Source organism: Thalassophryne amazonica, chromosome 1, assembly GCF_902500255.1.
Source record: "Thalassophryne amazonica chromosome 1, fThaAma1.1, whole genome shotgun sequence".
Classification (NCBI taxonomy): Eukaryota; Metazoa; Chordata; class Actinopteri; order Batrachoidiformes; family Batrachoididae; genus Thalassophryne; species Thalassophryne amazonica.
In genome coordinates this window covers 138,166,308-138,179,528 of record NC_047103.1, presented here as the reverse complement: position 1 = coordinate 138,179,528, position 13,221 = coordinate 138,166,308, and the positions used below count along the sequence as shown (strand labels likewise).

The window sequence follows — 13,221 nt, the reverse complement described above, 5'->3', positions numbered from 1 at the left end:
GCAAGCAGGCCAGTCTAGTACCCGCATTCTTTTACAACAAAGCCACGCCTTTGTAACACATGCAGAATGTGGCTTGGCATTGTCTTGATGAAATAACAGGGACATCCCTGAAAAAGACGTTGCTTGGATGGCAGCATGTGTTGCTCCAAAACCTGGATGTACCTTTCAGCATTGATGGTGCCATCACAGATGTGTAAGATGCCCATGCCATGGGCACTAACACACCCCCATACCATCACAGATGCTGGCTTTTGAACTTTGTGCAGCTACAAAATTTGGATGGTCTTTTTCCTTTTTTGTCCAGAGGACACGACATCCATGATTTCCAAAAACAATTTGAAATGTGGACTCATCAGACCACAGCCCACTTTTCCACTTTGTGTCTGTCCATTTCAAATGAGCTCGGATCCAGAGAAGGCGGCTGCATTTCTGAATGTTGATGACGTATGGCTTTCGCTTTGCATAGTAGAGTTTTAACTTGCACTTGTACTAGTAGATGTAGTGACAAACTGTGTTAACTGACAATGGTTTTCTGAAGTGTTCCTGACCCCACATGGTAAGATCCTTTACACAATGATGTCAGTTTTTAATGCAGTGCTGCCTGAGGAATCAAAGGTCACGGGCATTCAATGTTGGTTTTCAGCCTTACCGCTTACGAGGTCTATCCATAAAGTATAGGTCCTTTTTATTTCTACACAGCCCTCGTATGTGTAGAAAGTTCTCCAGATTTTCTGAATGTTCTGATTATATTATGGACTGTAGATGATGGAATCCCTAAATTCCATACAATTGAATCTTGAGAAACATTGTTCTCAAACTGTTGGACTGTTTTTCCCACAGTTGTTCACAAAGTGGTGATCCTTGCCCCACTTTTGCTTGTGAATGGCTGAGACGTTTGGGGATGCTCTTTTTATACCCAGTCATGACAATTAGTGTCCTCGGTTCCAAAACACTTTTTGAGTGTTGTTAGAAGGAAAGGTGATGTAACACAGTGACAAACATACCACTGTCCCAGCTTTTTTGAAACTTGTCGCAGGCATCCATTTCAAAATGAGCAAATATTCGCACAAAAACCAAGTTTATCAGTTTGAACATTAAATATCTTGTCTTTGTGGTGTATTCAATTGAATATAGGTTGAAGGCGATTTGCAAATCACTGTATTCTGTTTTAATTTACATTTCACACAATGTCCCAACTTCATTGGAATTGGGGTTGTAGGAGCATCTGCATTTTATCGACATTAGGAGAACAGGGCAGCGACAGTTTGAACAACCTGTTAACTCCTCCCTTGTCTCCTGCCTCCTACAGGTAGTCCTGTCAACCTGACGTGCCGCGCATTCTTTGGATACAGTGGAGACGTCAGTCCACTTATCTACTGGATGAAGGGGGAGAAGTTCATCGAGGACCTGGATGAGGAGAGGGTTCAGGAGAGCGACATTAAGTAAGACTTTCCATTCCAAGTTTAAGCTATTAAAGGACACTCGAGTAATAACATATCAAATGAATTATTTCTGATATATTCCAAAGCAGCAAGGGGAGCCTGAGGCTATCCTGGTTAATACTGTTTAAGATTGTGTTGTTACACCAATGTGACCACAAGTCAACAGGCTGAATAACAAAGAGAATATTCCACCAGCGAGCTACATGCCTCATAAATGTTTTGTAAAGCTGCTTAATAATACAAATTGCTTTGCATTCTTTATCAGATACAATATAGACGCACAGTTCAAATTCTATTCCATCACTTTTGCCGATTGCTTTTCACTGGAACATATAGGCAGTGATGGCAGAGCAAATAGAATTTTGGTTTTAGTCCACGTTTCTGCTCATATCTGTTTAGGTAATCACTGTATTTTGGCTCATACCCACTGGAAACAAACTCAGCACAGAGCAATTAAAGCAGCAACACAGGAAAAATCCTGTGAGTTTACGTTGTGTTCACATTTCACTCTCGCTGTTTTCAGGTTTTAGGTGATAATTTTGAGTTTTAGCATACTGAATTTACTCATCAGGATCACACCAGATTATCTCTTCTTGTGTTTCACAGTTGAAAACTAATTTAACCGATGGCATAAAAAACAGAGTAACTTCTTTGCTCAATGTTAATGGGTTTTTTTTCTATTATTATTAATATTATTGTTATTATTATTATTATTATTATTATTATTATTATTGTTATTATTGTTGTAGAGATCCAGGTCTGTCACTTTGGGTTTCATCGGTCAGGGTTTAATTTCTCTCCACTGGCTTATGGTTTGGTTTACACATTATGTGGAGACAGACTTCCACTGTTTTAAGGCACCCATCTCCAAGTAATGAAGAAAAAACCCATAAGCCCACTTCTCAAATGTGACTGCAGTTTGTTTATTTTTTTTACTGGGCTGATAACCACAGACGATGGCCAAAGATGATTATTTAATCAACCTAAGTGATCAGCCATCCAATAAATTGGATGGCTGATCACTCTTGTGATACATTAGCTGATACAGTGACCATTTATTTCCACATGATTATCATCACCTTTACTTGTAAAATCATACAAATTCCCCCAATTTCAAGCAGTTAATTAGATTTCTTCAGTGTCTTGGATAAAATATCAAATGGATCATTTGTAAGTTATCATCAGTTGGGGGAGGTGATGGTCTAGTGGTTAAAGCATTGGGCTTGAGACCAGATGATCCTCAGTTCCAATCCCAGCCTGACCGGAAAATCACTAAGGGCCCAAGTTGCTCCTGGTGGCGCCTTGCATGGCAGCAGCCTGACATTGGGGTGAATGTGAGGAATTGATGTGTAAAGCGCTTTGAGCATCTGATGCAGATGGAAAAGTGCTATATAAATGCAGTCCATTTACTATTTTATCATAAAAGAAAAAGAAGGACATTGACTAGAACTGACTCCACTGGGACTCGAATCTTCACCTCTGGGTTTTCCTTTCAGGCCATCTGTCATTACAAACACTGGACTGTATTTGGTTTGTGTCACTGTTCTGACAACAGCAATTTAATAAAATTTTGTTAGTATGGCCAAAACATGAGCACAAACAGATGAGCTTGAGGTTTCTTCCTGTAATATTAATAATAATAATAATAATAACTACAGCACCACACAAGTAGAGTGCAAGCCTCAGACCCGGCACCACGAGAGGGCGTTTGGGGGCGAGGCTTCCTCACGTCATCAACCTCGCCCCCTCGGATGTGAGAGTTATCAAAAATAATAATAAAAAAGAAAGAAAGAGAAATACTGGAAAATATAGTGCCTCGCAGTTTCACTGATTTTTTTAGTCCAATTTTGCATGCTTTTTTTTTTTTTTTTTTTTTTTAACAGCGCATTGTGCTCTGCGTCCTCATCAAGCAGGCCGGTGTTCTGTCGAGATGACGGGACACCTGTTGCGGCACCGCGAAGGGAGAGCACGCGCATTGTGTTCTGCGTGTCTGTTTATAAGAATCGTTTCACCCAGAAGAAAAAAGAGCGCCAACAACTACCCATAACTTTGTTCTTCACTTGGAAAAAGACACCTGCAGCGAGGTGTGAGTGGAAAAAGGCGCGACAGTGGCGCGGCGCCAGGACGAAGAGGCGCGATCAGAGGAACTGTACAATACTGGTTAGTTACTATTAATAATTTCTTATGTGTCCAACCTTGTAGCTTGATCGTTAAAGTTAAATTCGTTAGTTCTAAAAGCCGTCATAATTATTTATAGGAAAATGTTTTATTTGTATTTCTCAAACAAATGTTTGGGCCTGAAAACAGGTTGGTCTTATTTTTCTACTAAGGTTTGAACTTTGAGAGTGTTTACACACGAGAGAAAAGTGAGAAAATGTTAATGCCTGTTTGAGAAAAGTGTATAAAGTGTGTAGTGAGGGGTTTTACAGCCTTAAAACATCTATAATAATTGTAAAAAATAACGCTGTCTACTTTGCGGATTTCGCCTATTGCGGACTATTTTTAGAATGGAACTCCCGCGATAAATGAGGGACCACTGTATATCTACATGAAAGGTTTATCTTTGACCCGTTGTGTGACTGTCATGCCCAATTGCGCTGTGTTTGTGCTTGTGATGGAGGGTTGTATGTGGGGTTAATCTACTGTCTCGTGTCGTTTCTCAGATCAGTTGTTGGTTTGGTTTTGTGGTATGCAGGAGATCACTTGACCGAGGGTCTATACGTTCAAATAATAATTAAAAAATAGGTATCACTCTTTACTCTTACTCAGTCAATCTCTTACAACGGTGTAGCCTAAATACACACGCTTTCCAGGAGCGCACCCAATTCATTACACACGCTCAGAGGCATGTACCCTCCGGTGCGCACTTTTGTTTTGGGGGGGGCGACCCAGCCCAGTGATAAACTCATCGGCCCCTTAATATTTTTTTCTGGCGCCGGGCCTGGCAAGCCTCCACAAACAATCATTTCCAATTCCACAAATTTTTACCTTGGAAAAATTTTCAAGGTCAAAGTCCTGTTAGAAGTGGTTTTTCATACGCAAAATTAGATTTGGTCAAATGTCAGGAGTATGTGTTTAGTTCATGCATTTGAATCAAAACTTTTTGTGGTGTTGTCAGGTTTTTATTTATTTATTTTGGGGTTTCTGAATTCTTTTTCAGATAATTTTCAAGAAATTTTGTTATCTCTGCTATGCACAATTTGTCATTGTTTTATGGTACTTGGTTTCCGACTGATAACTTGGAAAATAGACAGCAGGCATAAAATTGGAACCTCCATCCATTTTTGGTGGTGTAGGTAAATCCATAACAGAAAAATGAGAGTGATTGAGGCATTTTTGATTGAAATATAATGCAAAATGTACATCAGATGGGCTTTTCAGTATTAAATTCAATCCACAAAATCCACAATCCTGATCAGATCCAGTGTCCCAGTTTATCTTCCCCCTGGATAACTCCCCCCCCCCCCCCCCCCCACTGGAGAAAGATATCCTTGCATGAGTTGTTTGATTTACTGTCAAAAAACTGTTTACTCTTTTGAAATCATAATGACAACACAAACTACCTAAATGACCCTGATCAAAAGTTTACATACTCCTTTTCTTAATACCGTGTGTTGCCCCCTTTAACATCAACGACAGCTTGGAGTCTTTTGTGGTGATTTTGGATGAGGCTCTCTGATGGTAAAGCTGCCACTGAATATGTCTTTGACTTTATTTACATTCATTACTAAGAAATACAAACAGAATGGCACTTTATGGTAAATCTGCATGGAGTAGACAGTTCTGAAAAACTGAGTGACTGTGCAAGAAGAAGAGTGAGGAAAGCCACCAAAAGACCCAGACAACCCAGGCGACGTTATGGGCTTATGTGGCTGTAATTGGAGAATTTATGCATAGTGCAAGCTTTGCATTTTGCATCACAACTCTTAGCTTCATAATGGAGTAGAGCAGAGAAGGAGTTTCTTTCACCAAAACAGATCAAATCCAGGCTTGCATCTCAGATGTACCTTCCTTCAATTTGTAGCTAAACTTTCAGGTGTTCTTTTTAAGAAAATCTTTCTCTATACCCCTTCATCATGAAGATGGATAACTGGTGATAGTCATGATATCTTACCCCCCACTCCATCATGGACAGATGTTCTATAATATTTCAGGGTGTCAGTTAGGTCCAGATATTTGTAGAGTATATTTGGGGAGGGGGATAAGATATTTCAGAATAGAAAATATTACTTTTGTAGATAGCTATAGATGGATACAGAAAGAATACCAATATTGTTCACTGTCAGTTAAACTGTTGTTCATCTGGGACGAAATTTCATCCATGAGAAATAGATTTTAAAGGTTGCTCTATCCTGATTGGGCCTTTGGGTAAGCTTTAATCAGTATCAGTGCTGCCCCATAGGAATGTTGCCTTTCAGGGGCACAGGAGAAGATACCAGGGTCGAGGGAAGATATCCAGGGGAAGAAGATGTACTGTTACACCAGTCAAACTTTGCCAGGCGATATGAGTGTCAGTCTGCACCTCATTTCAAATATGACAGTGACTGGGGCACATTTGATTAAGATACAATTTAAAATATACATTAAATGGGGATTTCAATGCCACAAAATCTGTAATCAGGTTCACATCCGGATCAAACTTTGCCAGTTGAGGATGCCATCCTACATAACACTGTCAAACATGAAATACATTTGATCTTTTTTGACAGATTTATAAAATTTAGAAAATTCATTCAATGTTAAAGGGTAGGGATTTTCCAAGATTTTTCCTGACTTTGACCTTTGATCTATGACCTTGAAAACTGAGCCAGTTCTTGCCTATCATGATAGGAATCTTCTGTAAGTGGGTTCTCGGCTGTTCAAAAACAAACAGGCAGTGGTGGGCACAGTTCTGCTAATCTGCTAACTGCTAATTATAGAAGTTAACCTTTTTGTTAGCAGATTAGCTTTTCAGCTAACTTCAAAAACCATCTGCGGACCAATTAGCTTCTGATAAACTCAGTTCTGAAAACTTTTAGACAACTAGCACTTTTTTAAATGTGATTAATAACAATGAAAAACATTTATAAACCCTGTTGGCTCCTGTCTCCTATGTATTTTTTTGCAGCCAAGAGGAGCTGAGGTTAACTCTACCCCAACAGAAGGAGTCCGCCAGGCTGCCACAAAAACAAACAAACAAACAAACAAAAAAACACAAAAGACATTACCCTTTACAGCATACAGTGGTTCAGCCGTGAGGCCGTAGTCCTCAAAAGGAAAGCGTGTTTGGCTTATGGTTTTGATTTATAAAGCAAATTAATCTGGATCATTTAACAACATTAATGTCATTTGTACAAAGGGAAAATATAATGCATATCTTTTAATTGTAAAATAATGCACTAATTCTGAAGTTTTGACCATATTAACACACACAGATGCCAAACTGCATTACAGATAAATTGAGCCTGCGATCACTGATTGGTTGATTCATTTAACCAACAGAAATCTTAACGTGTGTGTTGGTTTTTACAAATAAATATGTATTTGCAAAATATGTATTTTTTTTCCATTTGTTAAAAAAGGCATTTGCAACACTGAAAATTCTGTTTGTTAAGTTGTGATTCAGCCAGTCAGCAACAACTGTGTGATAACAAGCGTCATTCAGACTGCCATCCAGTAGATGGCAGTGTTCTATGCATTCTGACCCATCTACTACATGGCATATTACATACTGGCATATTATGTTGCAGTGTGTTTTACTTTTTTACTCTTTTACGTTGCTTTGTAATCTTTTAATTCATTTTATGTTGTTTTCTGAATTGTTTTATGTAAAGTGTCTTGAGGTGATTCTGTGATTTGGCGCTATATAAAGTAAATAAATTGAATTGAAATTGAGGCTCAGTTTATCCATAATGCAGTTTGGCATCTGTGTGTGTAAATATGTTCAAAACCTCTGAATTAATGCATTATTTTAAAATGATCATATGTGCTATATTTTCACTTTCAGAGGTGTCAAGTAACGAAGTACAAATACTTCGTTACTGTACTTAAGTACACTTTTTAGGTATCTATACTTTACTCCATTACTTATTTTTCTGCCTACTTAATGTTTATATACATAAATACATACATACATAAATAAATAAGTGTTTCCTGTGAACACCTAGTGACTCTTACACCTCCACTTCATCCTTGTCTTATTTAATGACAGTTTGTTTCGGTCAAACCATATTTTCAATTTGTTAATTTCTTCAGTGATTTTCTCCAGAACTATCTGCCAAACTAGAAAACTGCTGCATCCTAGTAAGAGCAGAATACTACTGGAATGAATTTGAATAAGGAAAGTTGTGGGTTTTTTTTTTGTTGTTGTTTTTGTTTTTGTTTTTTTCTTCCTTCACTAAATGGATGCTTCACTCACTGCAGTTTATTGTCTGGAATAGTCCCAGATTGCATTTCAGAGCTTCTAGAATTGAAACATTTTCGTGCAGGTGGTGTTGGGGGGTAATTTGGGGTTTTGGGTCTTGGGCCACATGTAGAACGAATCAGTTTTTAAATTAAGCTTTCAATTCATATAGTGGCATCTACCTTTTTTTTTTTTTTTTTTTTAAAGGTTACTTTATACTTTTATACTTTAAGTAGGTTTTGGAGCACATACCTTTTCACTTTTACTTGAGTAAAGAGGTCAAGTTGATACTTCAATTTTTACCAGAGTGTTTTTAAACTACAGTATCTATACTTCTACTTAAGTAACAAATGTGTGTACTTTTGACACCACTGTTCACTTTGTACATTTTAAGAGTTGACGGTAATGTAGTTATTCTGTCTGGATTAATTTGGTTTATAAATCAAAATCTTAAGTCAAACCTGCTTTCCTTTTAAAGACATCTGCCTCATGGCTGGACCACTGTATGCAGTCAAGGTATATGACGCTTCCCTACAGCAGGTGGCAGGGCGTACAAAGACAGAAGCGCTGACTTATTGGTTGTGCTTGGATTTGTGATCACCTTTGATTCTGTCAGAAGTGTTGGCAGTGTTTAAACTCAAAATCGGCTTCTCAGTAGCTGAGCGTGTACTGGAGACAATACTGAAAGTTATCGGTTAGCAGTTAGCTGTAGTTTCCGCTAAATTTTTTGGTGGTTTATCGGTTTAGCGTTATAAAAGATAACTTTTCAGTTAGTTGATTAGCGGTTATTAAAGCTAACTTTTTGGTTAGTTGTGCCCACCACTGCAAACAGGGGTGAAAACATTACCTCTGCTCAACTTTATTGGCGGAGGTAATACTAATTTTTTACCCCCCTCACCATTGTCACCAGTGTGCTTGCCCACTGGCTAGCTAAGATTGAAACATTACTTATGCAGTGTTTCCCTGAGAATTTTTCTCTGGCCTTGTGGAATTCACTGAATAAATAAATTTTGTGAGGCACATAGAGCTTAAAACGTGAGGTTCTCAAGAACAGCATGCAAAAATAAATAAATAAATAAAAATAATTACAGAAATAATTTATAGTTGAATTATGACATTTTGGTTCTTTTTGTCAAATGTCACATTCCAAACACAGTGATAACGATTCATTGCTCCTGTGTATTTTACCATATTTTTTAACACCTCAATTAATGTGGTATGGCTCTGAGAAGAATTTTGACTTTTCATATTAGAAGGGAGTGGTCATCCTGGGCCAGTGAGGGGAAGGTGGTGGTCTTTTAATAATCTATAGAAAAACTAAAGCATGCGGGCGTATTTCTGTTACATATGTCACAGACATCTCAAACAAGCTGTGTCAGACCAAATTTTTTTTTTTTTTAAGAGAGAGATATACTTTTATTCGGCACACAAAATATTCAAATAGAAAAAATGATCAATTCCACAAACTCATAAACAAAACAAGTGAGTCCGAAAGGGTGTGGGCTGAAGCAAAGCTTATAAGCGCCGACCCCTGCTAGTACAAGTCCATCAATTCTAATCAGTCATATTTACATAAATACAAATTCACTACTACATGTCAACACACAGACATACACATCAATACACTATTCAGTTATAATTATATTTATATAGTACCGGATCACAAGAAAGTCAACTCAAGGCACTTTACGCAAGTAAGGACTAACCTTACCAACCCTGAGAGCAAGCACTAGGCAACTGTGGCGAGGAAAAACTCCCTATAAGGAAGAAACCTCAAGCAGACCAGGCTCTTGGGGGTGACCCTCTGCTTGGGCTGTGCCATATATACCTATATACATACATATATACTTTACATACATAAATATATACATATATATACATACATATACACGGTCAATTATATACATATATACATATACACCTTACATACATACATATACACATATATACATATACATACATACATATACACATATACATTAACAAATATACACACATATACGAGGTCTGTGAGAAAAGAATCCGACCTTTTTATTTTATGCAAAAAATATACGGATTTGATTCATATGTTTTTACGTCAGCCAAGCTTGAACCTTCGTGCGCATGCGTGAGTTTTTCCACGCCTGTCGGTTGCGTCATTCACCACTGGGCAGGCTTTGAGTGAGCACTGGTCCACCCCTCTCGTCGTCGTTTCATTGCGAGGAAATGGCGGAATGATTTGGGCTTTTTTTCCATCAGAATTTTTTCAGAAAATGTTAGAGACAGGCAGCTGGAAACCATTCAAAAAATTTATCTAGCTTTCGGTGAAAATTTTACGGGCTTCACAGAGAATAAGGAGTGTTACTACAGCTTAAAGGACTGCCCACAATGGCGCACGGCGCGCTGCGCTCCAAGCCGCCATCGAGAGGCAGAAACCACCACATCATTTCTAAACAGATCGCTGTGTGGAGCCGGGACCGTCGTGTGCAATTTCTCTGGTTATCACAAGAGCTGGACATCAGACATTTTCCGGCAGATTTCACTTTTAACAAGAGATTTTGTCATGGAAAGCCGCGCGGAGGCTTCGCGCGTCACGACCGATTCGCTGATGGAGCGAGACAAAGGAACACCTCCATTTTGGAGTGTTAAAGGACAAGTTGGGACATGTCTATCTCGGCTTTCAGTGCTTACCAGTCGAGTGAGTATAAGAGAAATTGTGGAGAGCTGGGCTTGTCCCAACTTGTCCTTTAACACTGTGAAACAGAGGTGTTCCTTTGTCTCGCCTTATCAGCAGCTCCGTCATGACGCGCGAAGCCTCCGCGCGGCTTTCCATGACAAAATCTCTTGTTAAAAGTGAAATCTGCCGGAAAATGGCTGATGTCCAGCTCTTGTGATAACCAGAGAAAGAGCACACGACGGTCCCGGCTCCACACAGCGATCCGTTTAGAAATGATGTGGTGGTTTCTGCCTCTCGATGGCTGCTCGGAGCGCGGCGCGCCATGCGCCATTGTGGGCAGTCCTTTAAGCTGTAGTAACACTCCTTATTCTCTGTGAAGCCCGTAAAATTTTCATTGAAAGCCAGATACATTTTTCAAATGGTTTCCAGCTGCCTGTCTCTAACAGTTTCTGAAAAAATTCTGATGGAAAAAAAGCCCAAATCATTCCGCCATTTCCTCGCAATGAAACAACGATGAGAGGGGTGGACCAGTGCTCACTCAAAGCCTGCCCACAGGCGAATGATGCAACCGACAGGCGTGGAAAAACTCACGCATGCGCACGAAGGTTCAAGCTTGGCTGACATAAAAACATATGAATCAAATCCATATATTTTTTGCATAAAATAAAAAGGTCGGATTCTTTTCTCACAGACCTCATACATACAAATATACAATAAGTCCCACTTATAAATTGAACATTCCCTATAAATCAAATTATATTTGCTTCTTTATCATACCTAGACACGATGTTCTTTTTGAGTAGTTTCTTAAATCTTACTAAGGTACCACTCATTCTAGCCTCTGTTGAACATTCGTTCCATTTCTTCACCCCAACCACAGACACACAAAAACCCTTTACATTTGTTCTTACTGGTGGTTTCATAAAAATTGCACAACCTCTTAAACTATAACTGGATTCCCTCAATCTGAACAGACTCTGGACATGTCTCGGTAAGGCTTGGTTTTTTGCTCGAAACAAAGTTTGAATTGTAATGTAATCGACCAAATCTATGAATTTTAATAAATTTGAAGACACAAATAGAGAATGAGTTGGTTCAGGATAATGTTTATTGCAGATGATTCGTATGGCTCGTTTTTGTAAAAGGAATATTGGATTGGTGTTTGATTTGTAAGTGTTTCCCCACGACTCAACACAATATGTCATATATGGTACCATCAGAGAATGATATAAAGTAAGTAACCCTTCTTGTGGCAGTACGTCTTTGGCTTTATACAAAATGGCTATAGTTTTTGACAATTTTGATTTGACATAATTTATATGTGGTTTCCAGCTAAGTTTATTATCAATTATAACACCTAAAAATTTATTCTCTGTTACTAACTCAATTTTCTTATTGTTTATAGTTAAATTTTTACATTTGGGTGCCTGTTTATTTCTAAATATAATACATTTGGTTTTCCCAAGGTTGAGTGACAACTTATTAGCATCAAACCAAACCTTAAATTTTTCCAGTTCTTTCTCCACTATGTCCAGAAGCTGTTCAAGATTTTCACCGCTACAAAACACAGCTGTATCATCCGCAAAAAGGACACATCTCAGTGAACTCGACACCCAACTTATATCATTTATATAGAGTATAAACAACAAAGGACCCAGCACTGAGCCCTGCGGCACACCACATGTGACTTCCCTGAGTTCAGAATTTGTATTATTGAACTGAACATATGCCTTGTAAATAACTAGTTATCCATTCATATGCCAGACCTCTGATTCCGTATTTCTGCAGTTTAGTTAATAGTATTCCATGGTTAATTGTGTCAAACGCTTTCTGTAAATAAAAAAACACCTACTGTGTATTGTTTATTGTCAATTGCAGTTGCTATACTGTCCATCAAAGCCTGTGATGTAGTTCGAGACCTCCCGAATCCATATTGTTCTTCACAAATGATGTTATGCTTCAGTAAATAATCATTTAATCTTTTAGCAAATATTTTTTCCAAAATTTTGGAAAATTGTGGCAGGAGTGATATAGGTCTATAATTAGAAAATGTGTGTTTGTCACCAGTTTTAAACAGAGGAATTACTTTGGCTATTTTCATTTGAGAAGGAAATTTACCAGTACTTAGTGACATATTGCAAATGTAATTGAACGGTTTTACTGTACAATCAATAACTTTTTTTTAATAAAGCCATATCCAAATTATTAAAATCAGTCGATTTCTTACTTTTTGAACCATGAACCAGATCAACTATTTCCCTTTCGTGAGTACCACCAATGAACATTGAAACAGATTTGTTAAATGATGAATTATTTACCCAGAAGTTATTAGTTGATGAGTCAATTTTACTGGCAAGATTTTTACCCACATTAATGAAGTATTCATTAAAGTGTTCAGCAATAGACTTGTTGTTATCAATCGTGATGTAGTTGTTACTCTGAAAAAATGGATAATCTCTAGTTACTCTATTCTTTTTTTACTATTTCATTTAATATGTTCCATGTGTTTTTGATGTTATTTCTATTTTTGACAAGTAACTCACTATAATATCTTTTTTTACTGAGTCTCATGATATTGATTAACTTATTCTTATATGTTTTATACTTACTTTCAGCTTCCTTAGTTCTTAGTTTTATTAATTGTTTATATAGTAAGTTTTTCTTTTTACATGCCCTCTGAAGCCCCTTAGTTATCCATGGTTTGTTGCTGTATTGATTTTTGTAAATTTGGTCAACAAATG

At 37.8% G+C, this 13,221-nt stretch overlaps 1 protein-coding gene across 2 annotated transcripts in view; it reads left to right on the top strand.

Moving 5' to 3' along the window:
• LOC117514902 (interleukin-1 receptor accessory protein-like 1) overlaps positions 1–13,221 on the top strand; it is a 1,012,041-nt gene that overhangs the window by 857,744 nt on the left and 141,076 nt on the right. For both annotated transcript variants that reach the window (XM_034175476.1, XM_034175482.1), the window contains exon 6: positions 1,310–1,442. In XM_034175476.1, the coding sequence (XP_034031367.1) occupies positions 1,310–1,442 (133 nt within the window). The remainder of the gene's footprint in view (positions 1–1,309; positions 1,443–13,221) is intronic.